The following is a 19,493-nucleotide window of genomic DNA, read 5'->3' on the forward strand; positions in this document are numbered from 1 at the left end:
ACAATTGCCAGGCCAATCACATTGTGTATAGAGTCGGTGGGCTGGGCCATAATGATGATGGCCAAGTTGCGTTTGCGTGCTTCTAGTAAACACAGAAACTGGCGAACGGCGGTCTTTCGAATCAGCTTTGACTGCGACTCTGGAAGACTTGGAGTTAAGCTTTTCTCTGAGAAAAGAACAAAGAACGGCACTGAAGTCATTCTTAAAAAGGGAAGATGTGTTCGGAGTTATGCCAAGCGGATACGGCGAATGTTTAATCTATCAACGAGCTCTGTTTCACCTTCGTTGCTCTGGTTGGTGTGACGCTATCCTATCGCGTGCAGAGGGAGTTTGAAAGACAACCGTTTATCCCGCCCCTCGGATTGAGCCCTGTCAATGGTGAGTTTCCAGACTAACCATCTTGATGTGGGTCTTGCTTGTCAGGCTAGCATCCACCTGTATAGATACGGGTCACTAAAGACCCGAATATGTAATATTGATTTGCGAAACATTTGTGCATTTAAGGGTTTAAAAAAGTAAATATTATACTCAACAAAACTGGGTCATAGAGTTACATACACTACATTCAAAAGTTTTGGTTATCACAATTTCATAATGTTCTATCAGTATTTTATAAAAGGTGGAGGTGCTAAGTGCAAACAAGATGGATCAGGTTCCTGATGTAATGACACACAAGTCCATATTATAGCAGCTGAAACTGCTATAAGCATAGACTCAAAGCCAAGTCTTGAAATAAACAGCATGCAGCCAGAACATCATTTTCTCAGCAAACAACCCAACTATCAATCTATCATTATAGATCTTGTGAAATACTGCTGCATAATTGTGGAATCTAAGAGCTAAATTAAACTGAAACCTGTTGATATGCTCATGAATCACAAAAGAAGAATTTTTTTTTTTTTTTCAAACAACCACACCTGCCAAGCTACAAATATGAAAAGCAAAAATGATGGGGTGAATGGTTCCTAATTCCAAAGAAACCAAACAATTGTGTCTGCCTTATTGAGGGACTGTGCTGGGAAAACTTTACTTTTAATGCCAACAACATTTACCCCAACATGCACACATCTCATTTGAACAAATCCCAATCTAAAGAACGTTTCCTCAACCAGACATTCCTCGAGTCTGGGCTTATTTTACAGCATCCACCTGCATGTAGTGAAACGTGTGAAAATGGAAGTCCATTCAGAGACCCACCTGAACTTCTTCAGAATTACCACTGCGGCCACACGTGCTCCATATTAAAAAAAAACTTTTTCCAAACCTCATCATGTTGTGCACATTTTTGACATTTTTATGATACCTTCCTGACAGATATATGCCTCTCATCAGCTGAGCAAAGAAAACAACAGGGACTTATTTCACCTTAAGCAATAGTAACACCTTTATGCATTTAAACATCAGGCATTTGTGCCTGCGGGAAGATCTGTTGATGTTCTGAACCATACAGAAGAAGTTTTAGATTAAACACCTCCATTTTTAATATTAAATAACCAACATTTGGGAGTCATTTTAATGTAAACTCCATTTCTGCATAAATGCAATACACTGCCCAAGTTTACCACTATAAACAAAAACAAACTTTTATTTTCACAGCATGTGAATCTGCAGGGCAATAGGTCATTGGGTAAAAACTCTAACACGATACAGTATGTTATGCTGAAACAAAACACAGAGATCCTGAGCTGACGACGAGCCTTTGGGGGAAATCCAGAATAAAAAAAGAGCTGACATGTCAGAGCAAGAAGGTTTAGAGAGAGTTGGCGTGCCTGGCATTGTGCCATCTCTATAGGGTTCCTGAGGATAACCTCTTTGTTCGTAGCCAAATCTTTCTCTCTGGGGCATCCGAATGATGTCACCAACTCCTGACAGATCCCTTACATTCATCAGGACAGCCGGCACCAGGAGCGAAACATCATGCGTTTCCAAAACACACACTACATTTGGATCCCTGTTTACTACTGACTCAGCAAAGCCCTAGAAATACAGCCAACAGCACTTCCTATCATCTACCATGTAACTCTGATCCAAACATCCTGGATGGGTCTCTTTGTCTCTCTCAAGCATGCCATTGTCCAGAGAAAAATTACAAACAAGAAATTCCAGCCTGTTACAGGCATTTTCTGGCACATTAGCCACAACTCAAGATAAAGAATGCTTGAGGAAATCGGACTAGGGTAAATATTTACATGCAAACCCCCCACCCCAGAGATCTGCATTCTTTTGGGGTTGTATACACAAGTTAAGTGATTACACTGAAAAGGAAGATTGTTTAGTGGGAAAAGGATGGGGACAATGTTGATTGAGGATGTACATGATAAAAGAGTGTAGTGCATCCAAGGTTGGCCTTTAGTGTCTACTCTAAATCCAGACAAGTCAAGTCTAGGGAGGGAAAATGCTATTGCTTATAAATCTTTTAATGGTTTCCACTTGTCACCTCTTTCGCTACCATGTGAAACAACTAGCCAATATATGCCAGGAGCAGCCATCAACTTGAAATAAAGGTATTTCGAGCGAGAGCATATGTTCTTTTGTCTTCTAATTTCAGTAGAGATAGAAAACAGCTGGTGAGTTGTTCTAGATCTAAAGGTCAGGTGACTGGAAAATGGCAGTTTAGAATCAGAACCAGGTACATCAGGGTTTCTGGTGTCAGTCATGCTCTCATTTGCGCCTACGGGCAAGAAACCTAAACCAAACCACTCCACAGGTGATGCGTTGCAAATGACCCTGACCTGTACGCTCGACCCTCTCTAACCTTGTGTGTCCTTATTTCTCAAATGTAGAGATTGGGTCATAAGGATAACCCAAACTGAATAATTGTTGCTGATTAACAAGGGTGCCTATGGGTAAGATCTATTTCTTTCCTCTCCCTAAAATTGCATAAACCAGGATTGTGCATGATTCAGATTTGAATTGAGAAGGAACTTTTAAATTCCAATTCAATTCGTGAATTTGAAACCGAATGCAATAAACTAAAACTCAAAGAAAATAATGTAACAAATTAGCTCTTAACAAGAAACGCAAGTAAAACTTGTTTAAAAATAAAATAACATTTTATACAAGTTTATAGGCCTGGATGGATGGATGGATGGATGGATGGATGGATGGATGGATGGATGGATGGAATTATAATGATAGACAGGCAGATGGATGGATGGATGGATGGATGGATGGATGGATGGATGGATGGAATTATAATGATAGACAGGCAGATGGATGGATGGATGGATGGATGGAATTATAATGATAGACAGGCAGACGGATGGATGGATGGATGGATGGATGGATGGATGGAATTATAATGATAGACAGGCAGATGGATGGATGGATGGATGGATGGATGGATGGATGGATGGATGGAATTATAATGATAGACAGGCAGACGGATGGATGGATGGATGGATGGATGGATGGATGGATGGATGGATGGATGGAATTATAATGATAGACAGACAGACACACAGATAGATGATTGGATTTTGAAATAGAATCATGAATTTGAATGCATAGCCCTGTGGATTGCACATTAATCATGTTTAATTTGTGTGTTGACTGAGTTATTTAATGTTTTTTTAGTTCTCATGGAGCTTGTGATGCATGCACAATGCCTTAAAGAAGGACATCAGCTTTTCTTTCTCATGGGGGGTGTCAACAAATGCAGTGGTAGCAATCTGGATCCTTCATTTTCTCCTCTGTCAGCAAAACCAGGGTTTGTCATCCTGCTATAGCGTGCCAGATGACTTGTCCCTGCCTGCATAATCTCTTGCTCCTGCTTTGTCAACATTCAAGAACAAATTGACAGCACATGCTCCGCATCAGAACTGCCTCTCTACATTCACACGAACACGGATTTTTAAAAAAGTCTGGAGCTGGTTTGATTGCAGGTGTATTTCCTATTTGGAAAAGTGGGTCAAGACAAACATACAATAAAATGAACCCTTTATAACAAGATGCTTTGACTGCATGCAAGGTTCATTGACATTTTTTGGTAATGCTTTGCGTTCTGAAGCAAAGACAGTGTTCAGTTGTGCTCTGCCCTGTTACAACTCCTTTTCATTCACAGTTTCAAATAGATGTGTTTTTTACCCTGATATTTTCCCTGGTGAAATCTCTGTGTGGATATTTGCCAAGAGCCATCTGTGGTTCTTCTTTGTCCACTTCCTCTAAGCCCTACAATCCCTCTCTTTCTTTGTGCAAAACAAAGTTCTTATAGCCCGATTTTAGTTCTTCGAGGATCAGCAGGAAGTTTAAACCATAAAGACTACAGCACAATTATAGCAATTTTTTGTCAAACCAATTGAGCATAAAAGAGCTGGGGTTGGCTCGCTCCACCATTCAGCTATTTGGATTCATACTTACAAATGAATGCAAATTAAGTTAATTTATTTTAAAAAATGGCTACATCTGCTTTAAAAAAAAAAAATCTTCTAGGAACATCCAAAATAAAATATTCGGCTACTATGAGACACTTGTTGCTCACTGCAGTGTAGAGCAATATTATCCATGGTAAACCACTCACAGTAAATCAAGAAAACAAGATTTAAAAAATACAACTAATTGTGTTGAGCTATGTAACAAGATTAGTTTTATGTCGATGAGTGCATCCAAACAGTTGCTCACCTGTCTCATAAACACACATTAATATATTAAAGCACTTTTGGTGTTTTCACCAAAAATCGAAATCGAGGGTAACGTGTGTATGATGTCACTAGGCTACACGCAGACATGGTCCATGTCCAGGTTAAAATTGCTTATTTTTCTAGATTTAAACATTCTTGGAAAAATTTAGGATATTGTAAGTACACAAGCCATCAAAATATATAACAGTGTTCCAGTGGTTTTTCAACATTTTAATGCAAAAATCTTACATATTGGGCCTTTAAGGGGCGCATTAATACTCAAAATTTCACTTAAATTTAGTTAAGTTTATTTCACTGACGTAAATGAACTTATATGGTTAAAAAAAAAAAATCTGAAGTACACACGTTTTTTTATCCTATATCTTGTAGATGCCTGTGAAACAGGTGAATGGTAATAAACGGTTAATAAATCATGTTCCAAGAATTTTATCACTTGTTATGGCTATTTTATAGCCCTTCTTTATTGGACAGTGATGCCGAGGCTTACATGTCAATATTTAAAACTCATATTCGTTTAAAAATTACTTGTTGTTATTTCAAGTATTTCAAGTTAGGATACTTTTCATATTTGTTGTTACTTTGTAGATATAACCTCTTAAAATACATTTAAAAACACTCACCGCAGCAGGTTTGTTGTACCTGTAGTTGTTTCCGTCTGGAACCGGTAGAGAGTGAATGCACACTAAGCAGTAGAAGACTGCAGCGAGAAGCTGTGCAGGTCGCATCATTTCAGAGCCGCACGCACCACCTGCGCGCGGGGCACTTTACTATACGAGCGCGAGGGAAGGAGGAGAGAGAGCGCGCGCCTGTCTGTCTGTCGAGCTTTACTGTGACCAAGCACAGACTAGCCGAGGGATTTATACTCTCTGATTTCTTTGTTCTCTTTTCTTCAAATTACACTTTTCTTTAAGGGGCTGGAGTGGCAAGTTCACCGGCAATCACGTGATCCAGCCCTCCATTCCTCTGGCGCGCTCCGTCGCGAGAGGGGAGACGGTGGGTAGAGAGCAGGATTGGTTTTCAGTGATGTGGTTTGCAGAAGAGGTTTAGATAGGCTAGTAACAGTCCTCCTCTCTAACAGCTAGATAAGTCAGTCGTTTTATTAAAAAGCGTGCTCGCATGCTATAGTGTTTATTGTTTGTGGTTGAATGGCAAATTCTGAAGTGCACCTGCTCCAGTTATTATATTAGCTATACAGATTAAAATGAAATAACCTTTTTAAGTATTTTACACATTTATTTAGTTTATATATATATACATATATATATATATATATATATATATATATATATATATATATATATATATATATATATATATGTATATATATATATATATATATATATATATATATATATATATATATATATATATATAATTTATTTAACAACTTTAATTGTATATTCATTAGGAGCTAATTAAAACTTCTCATGTAACCTGTCTAAAATACTAAACGACTTTAGAGACTTGTTTGAGATTGAATCAAAGGTTGCCTTCTCTATTTGGCAGCGCTCAGAAAGTGGCATGCTTGATTTATCCACCTGACCTAAAAGCACCTGACAATGAGAGGACACATTTCTCAGATGCCTCTGGTTAAAGCGCATGAACGGTGTCATTAGTGTTGAGTCCATTGTTGAGGAAATTGCCTGCTCGGGAAGCGTGCGGAAATTAAAGGGTCTTTGCTGATCTGTTTTGAACAGCATCAATGTGTCAAGAAATTTGCAAAGGATCTGATGTGCAGTGTCAAGAACTGACCGGGACAACTTTATTCCAACTTTCAACTTTGTTGAATCTTTAGTGTCTACGGCACTGGACTGTTCATTTTGACTGACTCAAACCGCATTCTTCGTCTCTCATTTGCTTTGTTAGTTCACTTGTCAGTTGTGTACTGCACAGCTTAAAACAATACATATGACCACTGAGAAAGCTTGCTTGATTTTTCTTCTCAAACTTTTGGCTATTTAATTTTGTTTTGATATAAATCACTATCACAGGATGGGGAAAATGCTGAAACTATATCTATATCCTGTTTTAGAACTCCTGCCAAATGAGTCAGACCCTTCTTTGTCTCCGTCACTGCAACAAAGAGCCTTGTTTAATTTTGCTCCACGCATTTGGATCCAAACCAAGAGAAATCTTGCTATACGAAGCAGTTTTTAAAGGAGTGGGCTGATTATGGTTTTCAATAGCTGGCCTTGGAGGGACATGCAAGCGTCTTTGATTAAAAAAAAAAAAAGTATTAAAGATTTAAAGATTATTTATTTCTTTTTATTTTTTTACTTCTAAACTTCACTGGAACTAATCACAAAGGGTTTGGTTTGATTTGACTGTGAGTATTTCAAGCAATTTCAGAGATAAGCTTAGCTGGTTCTTTTATTCAGGAGGTATGTTTCCCTGTTTTCCAGCTGCAGCTTTGTTTTCCCTCAACGGTCTATAAATCGATAAGAGGCATTCATCTATTTTTAAAGTTTCTGCACAATCTCAAATTAAATTCTATATGAAAGATGAACCTACCTGTCCTTAAACAACAACAACAACAAATATTTTAGCACCATCCTGTGGATAAACAGAGTGTGTGCTAGACACTTTACTTCCTCCAGAACTCACCTGAACCTAAATACCTTTGTCAGAGGACTTCATATACACTGTCAAAAATAAAGGTTCTTAAAGGAATAGTTCACACAAAAATGAAAAATACCCCATGATTTATTCACCCTCAAGCCATCCTAGGTGTTTATGACATTCCTCTTTCAAAGAAATACAATCGAAGTTATTTAAAAAAATGTCCTGGCTCTTCAGTGGCTTTATAATGGCAGTGAATGGCAGCCCAAAATTTGAAGCCCAAAAAAGTGCATCCATCCATTATAAATGTAATACAAACGGCTCTGGGGCATAAAGGCCTTCTGAAGCAAATTGATGGGATTTTGTAAGAAAAATATATCCATAAATAACATGTTATAAAGTAAAATATCTAGCTTCCAGGTTGGACCACCTTATGAAAAAAATGTAACTGGTATGACGATGAAATCGGACGTAGCGTAAGCGTTTTGAATTGCGAGAGGTGTTACACTCTCTGTTTAAGTTAAACACGGAAGGCGATATTTTACACAAACCCATTGGTTCACTTCAGAAGGCCTTTATTAACCCCCCAGAGCTGTGTGGATAACATTTTTTTATGGATGGATGCACTTTTTGGGCTTCAAATTTTGGTCTGCCATTATAATGCTTAGCCAGGACTTTTTCTTTTATATTACTCCTATTGAATTTGTCTGAAAGAAGAATGTCTTGCACACCTGGGTGCGTAAATTATGGGATACTTTTCATTTTTGGGTGAACGATGCCTTTAATTAGAATGTGTTTCCATGAAAACCTATACATTGCATAAAAGGTTCCTTTTAGTTAAAATGTTCTTTAAATAGTTATTTTAAGATATTTGTTGCTGAAAGGTTCTTTGGGGAACTCAAAATGCTTATTTTATGGTATCGCTGCGAAAACCTTTTTTGAACCTTTTATTTTTAAGATTGCTGCCAATATCCTCAAACTAAACACCAGTGTTTGTTAACCCTTTGACACCACCAAAGGAACCAACCACAACAAAGCCAATGACACACACATATAATCAATTATGTCTTCAGATAGCTGTTGGAAAACAAAGGAAGACTGTCCAGACTTCCTTTAAAATCCATCAATCCCCCTCACTTTAGTGGAAAGAACCACAATGAGGCTGACTCATCTCAAATAACAGGGTCACTTGTAAACCCCCATCAGATGGGGGCAGGGGGGCAAAAACACGTTTTATTTCTCTAGGTTTTCTTCCAGGCATCCCAGGTGCGCAAAGCCAGAGAGATCAGAAAAAGCAAAAGCACAGATAGTGAATTCACTTCTGTTTGCACTATCAGCTCAGTGTGAATGCAATATACCATGTCAATAGACACTACCACATCTACTAAAGGTAACAGCACCTAATATTTACTTTAAACTCACTCACACTTTGCTGCGACCGGCCTGCGGTGAGCTTAACTGTGTATATACCAAGAGCTGTAAAGTTAAGGGCCTCCTTGCTGTAAAATCTCTGCTACTGAACATTCAAAGCACATTTACGGGGGGTATCAAAGTGAGCAAACAGAAAAATAGCTAGAGATGTTCTTTACACCATTATTTGATGTTTTGGCCATAGGTCTCTCTCTCTCTCTCTCTCTCTCTCTCTCTCTCTCTCTCTCTCTCTCTCTCTCTCTCTCTCTCTCTCTCTCTCTCTCTCTGCACACCTGCGAAAATCAAAGCCAACATCTGCAAGGGTTCGAGGAGAGCTTAGGCTTCCCATCACTGCATTAATCTGTGACTGAATCACATAATCACTGACACGCAGCCACATTGATCCATTTAAGACAGTGACTGTCTAATGGTACAAATACACACTGGCTCATAAACTTTTAAACGTATCAAGGAGATTTCTGATATCAACCAGCTCATAATGTAACCTGAACCTTTAATGTTTAGAAGTAAATGGAATACAAATGTGTCTTTTGACATTCAACACTTGAACTCCGTTTTACGAGGTGTCTGGTAACACTTATGTTTTTGCACCCTACCATGAATTATAGTCCTTTTTTTATTCCCCCAAAAATAGTTGAGCGAGTCAATTGTGAACGACAGCTTTTGGGATCTTCCCAGGGGAGGATGTTCATGTTTTTATGGTAAAAGACAGATTTGAAGATGTCTGATGGGAGATCTGCTAAGTGCTGTAAATGATTCGTGTATCATCAAGCGCATGATCTGAATCCATACCTTCTCCAGCTGGTTCTCTTTCGGGAGTGTTTATGGTATGTAAGTGCAGGACCTGAAATGACTCTAAAGCAAATATTAAACATATGGGGATTTGCAGTTACACAAGTGTTCAAAAGTTTAAGCTCAGCACGATTTTTTTTTCCAGCAAGGATGGATTATATTGCTAAAAGTAACAGATTTTACATTGTTACACATTTTCAAAAAAAAAAAAAAAAAAAAAAAAAAAAATATATATATATATATATATATATATATATATATATGTGTGTGTGTGTGTGTGTGTGTGTGTGTGTGTGTGTGTGTGTGTGTGTGTGTGTGTGTGTGTGTGTGTGTGTGTATAAATATATACAGAAAAATATGGTGTCAAATTGCACCTTTAGGGGTACAACAGCTTGTCGCTGGGGCAGTACCCTTAAAAGGACAACTTTGAACCATTTTTTTTTACCACAAAAAGGTTAGTAGTAGTAGCTTAAGGTATGCATTTGTACTCAAAGGTACTAATATGCACCTTTTAAGAGTAGAAAAGGTACAAAGATGTCCTTTCAAGGGTACTGCCCACGCGACAAGCTGTTGTACCCCTAAAGGTGCAATTTTGACACCCTATTTTTCTGTGTGTGTGTTTGTGTTTGTGTGTGTGTGTGTGTGTGTGTGTGTGTGTGTGTGTGTGTGTGTGTGTGTGTGTGTGTGTGTGTGTGTGTGTGTGTGTGTGTGTGTGTGTGTGTGTGTGTGTGTGTGTGTGTGTGTGTGTGTGTGTGTGTGTGTGTGTGTGTATATACATATATACATATATTTCCACAAACATTTTAAGCACCACAACTGCCATAAAAAATAAAAAATAAATAAAAAAAACATTTAAAAATATAATAGAAAAATACTCATTATTGCCATTTTAACATGCGTTTTTGATGCAGCCTTGATGAGCATTTAAAAGAGACTTCTTTCAAAAGCCTTAAAAATGTACCAAGCCCAAACCTGCGAACAATAAAAAATTTCATATTTTTGCGTTTTAAAATTTTACTGAAAATGCTATAATATTTTTGACAGGTTCTATTGTGACAACTTACCCCATAAAGCATCACAACATGCTCAGAACATAATAGATCAATTGTGTGCTCTAAATTTAGATTCCTCAGGTGAAATCCCTCCCTGACCTTATTTAAGTAATTATCCCAATGATGAGGTTCAAAGCAGAAAGATGTCTGGCTTAGTATTTTATCAACACACATATAAAACACTCACAGCATTGTGCAATTTGATTACAGAGGAGAATGAACGTGTGGTTGTGGTTATAGGTTAAACAGGTTTTACTGACTGGGGCAAGTCCTTTGTTTCAGTGCCAAATGTATTGTATTTGTATATTTTGTGAGTGCAACTCTTTAAGATTCAGTGGGTATCACTAATGACGCTTAGACGGTGTTAACAGTGGAAAAAGATCATACAGCCAAAACTACCTGAAGCCTCCCCTTTCTTCCTCTATACCCCATGGTTCTTTTCAATAATAAGGAATCCTGTAAAGAAATTACAACGCTGGAACCCTCACATCCCACCAGGATCATGAACCTTTGGGGTAAGAATGGCATTCACAAGCCTCTAATGAACAAATTAACAAAAGACTCGGTTCTATTTTTGCTGTACTGGTATGTTATGCATGTCAGCAAATAACTTATCTGCTTTACACATTCAAATTACAGAGCCTTTAAGGAAAATATTTGATCAGTATGTGTGATCGGGTTGGTGTGCCATGTTATTCAATTTGAACTACAGGGGTCCATAGGCTCGATACCAGCATGCAGCTGTTAATTACGTGTCTATTTGTGAAATTCTATGTTAATTAAGAACAATAACGCTAAGGTTTTTATCATGAAGACCAAGAGGTTCAAAAACAGCTTCTTTTGTGTTGTTGTCAGCCTTTCTCTGGGTGCAGGGCCCCCTCAGTCTGATAAAATGCAAGCCAGACTCCTCTAACTCTCCACCATGGAAGCAGCTTCAACTAGACCCCTGAGGCTCTATTAAACGTCACTCAGTGGAAACATGAAAGAAAGCCCCGTGGAAATGAATCATACCCTCTACCCCTCCTCACCCTGAGCCCTCCATCCCATGTGCCTGTGACCACAAGAAAGAGCTTGGTGGAGAAAGACTGGAGGTTATAAAACACAAGCTGGCTTTAGTGCAACTTGTTGTTTAGCACTGTGATGCAAGATGCAAATGTTAGCACATTGATAGTTTATTTCATGTTTGACCCGAAAAGAAGATATTTTTGAAGAAGGCTGTAACTAAACAGACTTAAAAAAAAGTAATTCAGGCATGTAAAAAATATTTAAATTTTGTTAACTTTACTTACATATTATTTTATTTTATGAATAAAGTAATGAATTATTGTTCAGGAAATAATAAAATGTTAATATAAAAATATTTTTAAAATACAGAAACTATTATTAAGTAAATAATGTCTTTTTGGAAGCATATTAACAACAACATATTGAATTAGCACTAAAGCCTAACAATTGTATTACAGTATGATTGTAAAAGGTTTGTTATTCATTCTCTATATTAAGATGATACTCAACCCCCTTAGTGCCCCTTTTTTGGTTTGGGCCACTGCATTACTGCATTACAAAACATTACATTGAAAATTATTGCACCATTTTTACAGAGCATTTTAAATGCTGACACAAATAAATCACTATATCAGGTAATTTTCCAGCTCTGGAATCATATGCTTTAGTTGTTTTTTATACTTTATTAATAATTTCGTAAATCACCAGAGACGCTTGTGAAACTCTGATGCACACGACCTCATAACGGATATGGACAAAGTATTTTTGAGCCCTATGGTTCTTAAAGTTCAATCTCATATAAAGTTGTATAGACACAACAGACCACCTATCAGGTTGAAATAAGGCAGAACCTTACAAAGCCTAATATGCTGATGCTGAATCACCTCCTGTGATCTGAGATTAGAGTGTGAATCATGCCAATTTAAGTAAATTTGAGCTCCCCCATGTCACACAAGCAGAAATTATCAGGCCAGCTGTAACCACAATGCAATCTTGGACATTATTTGTGATTTTTTTATCAACATGTTTATGTCCTTGGATTTGACTAAAGGGTTTTTATTATTATTATTATTTATTTATTTTTGTCTGTCAAATTACACTCTTCTATTTTGCCTAAACTTTACAATTTCTTCACATATTAATTTAAGACTATAGGCCTATGAAAGATTATAGTGTAAATAATACATTTAAAGTGACTGTTCTCCTCAAAATGTGGCCTTAATTTACTCACAATTTACTCATGTGTCGGAAAATCAGATCTTGGCATTCACAAGAAAGAATGAAATTATGTGAGGTAAATATTGACAGAACTATCACACCGATTACAAGATTTGTCTGAACTTAAATTTGTTGAATGCTCATAGGCATATACAAATTTATTTTAAAATATAGGCCTATCAGAAACATCACATCACATCACATCACATTTTTAAACATAAGAACAAACAAAAAACAGCAAAAGAAGGGTTAAAGACAAAGTATTCTTCCCACCAGAGAAATAAGACCGTGCAACAATAAACAAATAAAGAATCTCAATAAAGCATGCTACAATAAATACATTTAAACCACCTCTTTTTTTTATTTCTACATTTCCCCTCGCTGTGCCAAGCTGGTTATCCTATTATGACACCAGTTCGTTCACAGAGATGGTTTCAATGCTGATATTTTAGTGCCATCTAGTGGGAAAGCGTCTGACAAGATGAACCAGACTCTCAGCCTGCAACTAACATAGTCTAAATATCACACGAGACAGAAGCAACAATTTTTGCGTAGGTAGTTTTTTACATTTTGGGAATCAATTTAGGATCAATGGAACTGCTATACATGAAACATTTACGTCAAAAAAACAAAAAACAAAAACGAATTAATCCAGGCGCTTTTCTACAAATTTCTAGAACACCGACACACGCATGCGCGAATGAATGATAGTTACCACACAAGGTCAAACGCACGTGCGCCTATCGGCTGTCATTCAGTTGTCTGTCTGTCTTGTGTGTGCATAGAGTGGATTTAACAATCCCCGCGCTTTGTGCAAGACGTTATAATAATAATAAGTGGGCATTGACTGCAGATACGATCTACTTTTGAAATGGCAAGAGGAAGCCGCAGTCGTCCTTCAGCAGCACCAGCGAGGTAAGTTATCTCAACACTTGGCTGATAGTTTTGTTACTTAAGTTACACGCTGTAAACCTTCGTTAGCTCGCAGCAAGATACATTTGACTCAATAGGAGTAAAGTTACACGATATGTTAGCTGCATATTAGCTGTGGAGTTAAAAAAAACACGACTGAATGTTTGTTCGCTTAGAAATGACGGAATTCAGATATTGCCTTTGTGTATCCTTGTGTATCCAACAGCAGAATTAGGTAAAAGGTCAGACCAAAAACATTATTCTTAGTGACAAGGGGTTGAAAAGCCTTTTTATATGTTTAGTATTTATTTATTTATGCATAATGTCTGTCATTTAATAGCCTATGATGTAAGCAGGTTTAAGACTTTATCTTCTTTCCATCTTAAGTTGCCAAATGAAGCTCAAAGGCATGTCTTCATCACGTGATACTAATTCAGGTTCATGTAAAATATATATTTTTAATATCCTTTATTCTATACATATCTTTTACAAGGATTATGCCAATATATATTCAACTTTTATGGGATTGCATATGCGGTTTTATACGTGGCTATGTAGAATCTATAACGTAATTCACCTTGTTTGCTTCTCAGTGCTCCTGCCCCATCCTATGCTCCAGCCCCCGCACCACCTCCTCAGATGGCAGTGGCACCTGCAGCGGTCCAGCCCAAGCAGCCAGGTCTCATGGCCCAAATGGCCACCACAGCTGCTGGAGTGGCAGTCGGCTCGGCTGTAGGACACGTAATGGGAAGTGCCATCACAGGTGCTTTCAGTGGAGGCAGCAGCAGCTCGGAGGCACCCAAACCAGCACCTACATATCAGGTGATGCCTGACAAATGTCATATTTCTTTGAGTGGAATTGCACCTGCCCACTTTTTCAGCCACCTTGGTTCTAAAAGTATTTTTCCCCACCTTGGTTCTGGAAGTATTTTTCCCCACCTTGGTTCTGGAAATATTTTTCCCATTTTTAGGGATTTTTAAAAAGAGCCTAAGCCATGAACCAAAACAACCAGAGTTAACACATTATAAACTTTATTTTGAAAAAAAAGTATTTACAAAAACACAACGTTGTAAGACTTGGTCCGTTCACACCAAGGACGATAACTAAAGATCACAAGGATATAATTAAAAAAAAAATTCTCAATATTAAAGAATAGCAGAGTTCACACCACAGCTATAACGATAACACACGGAGAAAATATATAGTTAGAATCACTTTTTAGAATGATTTTATCCAGTTGTTGAACGATAAAAACAGTAAAGCCAATCATAATTCATGTAAGGGAGAATATACATCCATCCGGTTGTTATCGCAGAATAATATTGTGAATATTGTGTTGCTCTGAAGGGGTTTATTCTGCGATAACAGCCGGCTGGATGTACATTATCCCACTTATTACACGGCTACTTGTCACAAATAAATTAGACACAAAATATTGTCTTGAGTTTAAATCTCTTATGCAAAGCTTCTGTGAAAAAAAACAGTTCCAAACTGCTTCAAGCCTTTATCTATTGCTGAATATTTGTTTTTACCATAGGCTACATGTTGAAATGAATGCTGAGCATTTAAAGCAGCACATGTGTAGAATAAACAGAATCATACCATCCGCTGGTGTGGACACTAAGATAATTATCTTTACAGTTATCATTCTTGGCATGAGCGGGCCTTTAAATGCTTTGAAAATAAAGAATTACAAGCCTATTGAGCATTGCAAATGACAAATTAAAACCCAAAGATATATAAAACTTGATCTAGAGATGATGACTGTCCATTGTCCATTTTACATTTATTGCAAATTATGCATAGAAATATTTAAGTAGTTATGGAGTGTTTTCACAGTGCTTTATGGGACTTATGAATTGAGGATAATTTAGTTTTTCACCAGGAATTGTTAAACACAACTATTTAAAAAAGTTGAAATAATGCAAATTGATGGGATCAACAAAAGCATATTCCATCTATTAACTATCCTGTAACTCACATTAGTTCTATCTTTAATAGTTTATAAGTTATTGTTAAAAAAAAATATTTCCTTATAGAGAAAAGTAATGGGGTTTTTACTTCCACAACCTGACTGTTGCACTCATCAACAACAGTTAATAATGCCCACATATATCAAGCTCCCCCCAAAAAAAGATTTTTTTTTCTCGTGGAGATTCAAATTTTCAGGGGTGCAGTTTTCTTTAAAATGTCACTATCAACATTAATAAACTCTTGTCTTGTAGCTCTATGGCATTTATATGTGATAGTGATAGGACTGTACATTTTTATCTTCATGAAGGATATGTAACAAACTGAGTGGTTACATATCCTCATCTTGTATTTCTATCTGTTTCATTAATGTTTTCAGGAGCCTTCACGACTTCCACCCTCTCAGTCTGGCCCATGTCTCTTTGAGGTGAGGCAGTTCCTGGACTGCGCCACGACTCAGGCTGATCTGAGCTTGTGCGAAGGCTTCAATGAAGCTCTTAAGCAGTGCAAGCTCTCACATGGTAAGCCTCTCATCAGACAACACAAATAAATTTCACAGATATTTTTTTTTCCCAAAGTGCTTAACTCTTTCCCTGCCAGCGTTTTTTTTGTTTTTTTGTTTTTAAGTTGCCAGCCACCACCATGGTTTTTGACCATTTCCACAAAAGATTAATAGCCCATAGAATATTTAGTTTTATGAATATCTGAGCATGCAATGTAAAAGAGATAGCTGACCCTCTTCCTGTTTTATTCTAGCTTCATGCATACCTTTTTTTTAATCAACATTTGAATATGGGTGCATTTCATAAAAAAACTACATTTTGAACAGAAAGCTGAGAAAATCTAGCCAGGTGAAGGAGATCGAGTCCATCAACAGTCCTAATGTTTACACAGTCCTGTAGCTCATCCTGGGTCCACATTTCATTCAGTAACATTAGGCAGTTTTAATTGATATGAGGTTTAAAGGACAACTCTGGTGAGAAATTAACCTAGGGGTAATTAACACATGGTTACCGAGTAGATCGTTCTTTGGGATGCGTTTTCATGAAAATTGAATGTAAAGAGTTTTATCTCTAAAAACAGATTAGTTTATAACACTTGTATATGGGGCAAAGGGTAAGTAAAATGAAATCGCTAGTCAATACCACTAACAAGGCTTAAAATAGCCTCACACTATCACGGTAACATAATGTCCCTATATGCAAACCGGATCATTGAGAACTGTATGTGTAGAAACAGTTTACTAAGAAGATACTTTATAAAGACAGTACATTACGCGTTTACAGACAGAAGCCATCTTGGAAAAAAGTCTCGAAAAAGTCGCACCACGTACGCTGTGCTTAGTGAGCTGGTGGATAGGAATTAAGTTTGTGAAATCTAATTACATGGACATTTTTATTTTTATTTATTCATTTTCTCTGTTGCGTTCAGTGCTTTCTAGGGATGAAACGGTGACCAGAGCATCTTTGATTCATTTTCCCTCAGGACTTTTATAAAAGCCAAAATATGGCCACACCTCAGATTTTGTCCTTTTAGAAGGCTAGAAAATCTCCCGGTGCTGTCACTGCCTTCTGTCATTCCTTTTCATTCAGAAAACAGCGTTGCGTCACGTGCTGCACAGGCCTGGATCAGACTAGATAGGATTTACCGCGAGTTTCAAAATTGTGATAATCATTGACGGTTTTAATGATAATTAAATTTTAAACAATATTACTAACTGTCAGTACATTTTATTGTGGTTTATCGTGAAACCGGTAATCGTTTCATCTGGAAACAACGGACCATATGAGATTCCAAGTCATAGTTCATCACTTAGCACAGCGTTCGATGCTCGACTCGTCGAGACTTCTTTCCAAGATGGCTTCTGTCTGTATAGAGGGAATGCATCGACGTCACTTTCCCACTAGAACACGCCCCCTCAGCTGGGGCTGAGTGGCAGAAGAGCTGCTGCGTGACTGGAGTTAATTGAGGAAAATGCGAGTTGAGCAAACGATTATCAATTTAAACTAAAGTTTGGGCTCGATATAGTGTTCCTTACAACTTACCACAGATTCAGTGATCCATGGATAATGACATGCAGCCAGGAATCGTGTTTTCTTAACATTTTTATGAGCCTGATTTCGAGTGGATTGTTTAACACCTGTGATTGGCCAATTCCGTTGTAAAAATCTACAAACATGTCTTTGATTGGCTAAATTACTCACCGAGGCGAAAACACCTTGGAAATGTAATAATTTGACGAGTGCAAAAAGAAACACACTGGATCATTTGGTAGCTCCTTTTCGCTAATAATATGCTATTATTACGAATTCTTACGGAGGATTACAGATCCTAGACAAGCAGTTATGGGCCGAGTTTCCCTCTTAAAGCAGAAGCGGTAGCAGGTTGGCTGTGGTTTGAGCGAGAAAATGACATGCTATTATCAAGTCCGTCTCAAGCTCAGAACAGCGACGTCCATGGGGTCCGTTGACAAGCCTCTCCCTACTCCCCCTCTGGCGGCGGGCCTGGTTTTGTGTGTTTCCGCTGCATTCACGCTGTAAACCAGTGTGCCTCTCAGTCTTTTTGCCACTCAGCAGGGCGTAATCACAGTCACTCAGCTTGCATCACTCTGAAGGGGTTTATTCTGCAATAAAAAACGGCTGGGTGTACATTATCCCGCTTATTACACGGCTACTAGTCTCAAATAAATAATTATTAAACACAAAATATTGTCTGGAGATTAAATATTTTATTAGCTCTTACACAAAGCTTCCGCGAGGGAAAACAGTTCCAACCTGCTTTAAGCCTTTATCTATTGCTGAAGATTTGCCATATGCCCTTGCTAAATGTTGAAAATGAATGCTGAAAGGGTTAGTTCACCCAAAAATGAAACCAAGCCTATGATTTACTCACCCTCAAGTTATCATAGGTGTATATGACATTCTTCTCTCAGACCAATACAATCGGAGTTATATTTAAAAAGTCCAGGCTAACGTTAATCCCAGCAGTTGTTGTAGTTGTGTTTGAAGTCCATAAAAAATGCAAAAATCGATGCGTTTGTGTAAGAAAAAGATCTATATTAAAAACGTTATAAAGGAAACCTGCCTTGATGTCTTCCATTGTAACCCACGGCTGTTAAAGCCAAAAGATGGCGCCAGCGTTAAGCATAGAGGTAGTACCGGTCAAGATAACTCGTAGTACCCGTATGAGCGGGTGTTATCTGGAAATAACGTACCGCTGGAATGCGCGATTGACCAATTAGAATCAAGTATTTCACAGAGACGTGTAATGACTGTGAAAACCCGGAAAATTCAGTTTTATCACAAATCACAAATTCCGGAAAATTCCGTTTTTGGTGGGGAAAGAGTTAATGTGACCGAAAATGTTGTAAGAATTACTCAAGAATTAGGTGAAAGATACACTTGCATTTATGTTATATGACAAATAAAAACTTGTGTCCTTGGTATGACTTTCTGATATGTTGTCCCTTTAGGTGTAGCGTCCCTGGTGTGATGGAGAACGTGGAAGATCTAAACACTAAATAGCCGATAGACAAATATCTATCGAAAATAATATCTATTGAAATAATATCTATTGGTCCTTGAAATTTCCAGTAGTTAATGTGAATTACTTTTGTTGATAGTTGTGAAATACATACTCATACTTTTGAATGCGTGATCATGTAAAGGATGTTGTACAATTAAAGAGCTGCTATTTATCTTGTTTTCTTTGATTTATTATTTAAGCTTGGCACATGTCATACTGTACAAATAATATGTCATCATGCTGCTCTGAAGTGTAACTTTTTAGCACATTACACAGTTATACACAGCACATGGAACGGTGTCTACCGTTTGATAATTATTTGTTTGTCAGACAATGATTTAATAGACTTACAAAATAAAAGCCTTATAACTAGTGATGTGACACTTT

The 19,493-nt window shown here is 37.5% G+C and overlaps 2 protein-coding genes across 2 annotated transcripts in view; one reads left to right on the plus strand and one right to left on the minus strand.

The window, feature by feature from the left end:
* mmp11b (matrix metallopeptidase 11b) overlaps positions 1-5,659 on the minus strand; it is a 29,783-nt gene extending 24,124 nt beyond the window's left edge. The window contains exon 1 of the mRNA XM_067423229.1: positions 5,261-5,659. Within this exon, the coding sequence (XP_067279330.1) occupies positions 5,261-5,368 (108 nt within the window). The 5' untranslated portion in view covers positions 5,369-5,659. The remainder of the gene's footprint in view (positions 1-5,260) is intronic.
* Positions 5,660-13,379: 7,720 nt separating this feature from the next.
* On the plus strand, positions 13,380-19,278 carry chchd10 (coiled-coil-helix-coiled-coil-helix domain containing 10). The gene is made up of 4 exons (XM_067424511.1): positions 13,380-13,612; positions 14,203-14,431; positions 15,961-16,102; positions 19,054-19,278. Exons 1-4 carry the CDS (start codon positions 13,569-13,571, stop codon positions 19,071-19,073), a joined length of 435 nt encoding a protein of 144 aa, XP_067280612.1. The 5' UTR covers positions 13,380-13,568; the 3' UTR covers positions 19,074-19,278.
* Positions 19,279-19,493: the final 215 nt, after the last annotated feature.

This window comes from Pseudorasbora parva, chromosome 18 (genome assembly GCF_024679245.1).
Source record: "Pseudorasbora parva isolate DD20220531a chromosome 18, ASM2467924v1, whole genome shotgun sequence".
NCBI lineage: Eukaryota > Metazoa > Chordata > Actinopteri > Cypriniformes > Gobionidae > Pseudorasbora > Pseudorasbora parva.

What these genes read in the sequence shown, in the direction of transcription:
- chchd10 (XM_067424511.1), top strand. Translation starts at nt 13,569, where the DNA reads ATGGCAAGAGGAAGCCGCAGTCGTCCTTCAGCAGCACCAGCGAG. An exon ending in AACCAGCACCTACATATCAG is followed by an intron (nt 14,432 to 15,960) that starts GTGATGCCTGAC and finishes TAATGTTTTCAG; the next exon opens with GAGCCTTCACGACTTCCACC. An exon ending in GCAGTGCAAGCTCTCACATG is followed by an intron (nt 16,103 to 19,053) that starts GTAAGCCTCTCA and finishes TTGTCCCTTTAG; the next exon opens with GTGTAGCGTCCCTGGTGTGA.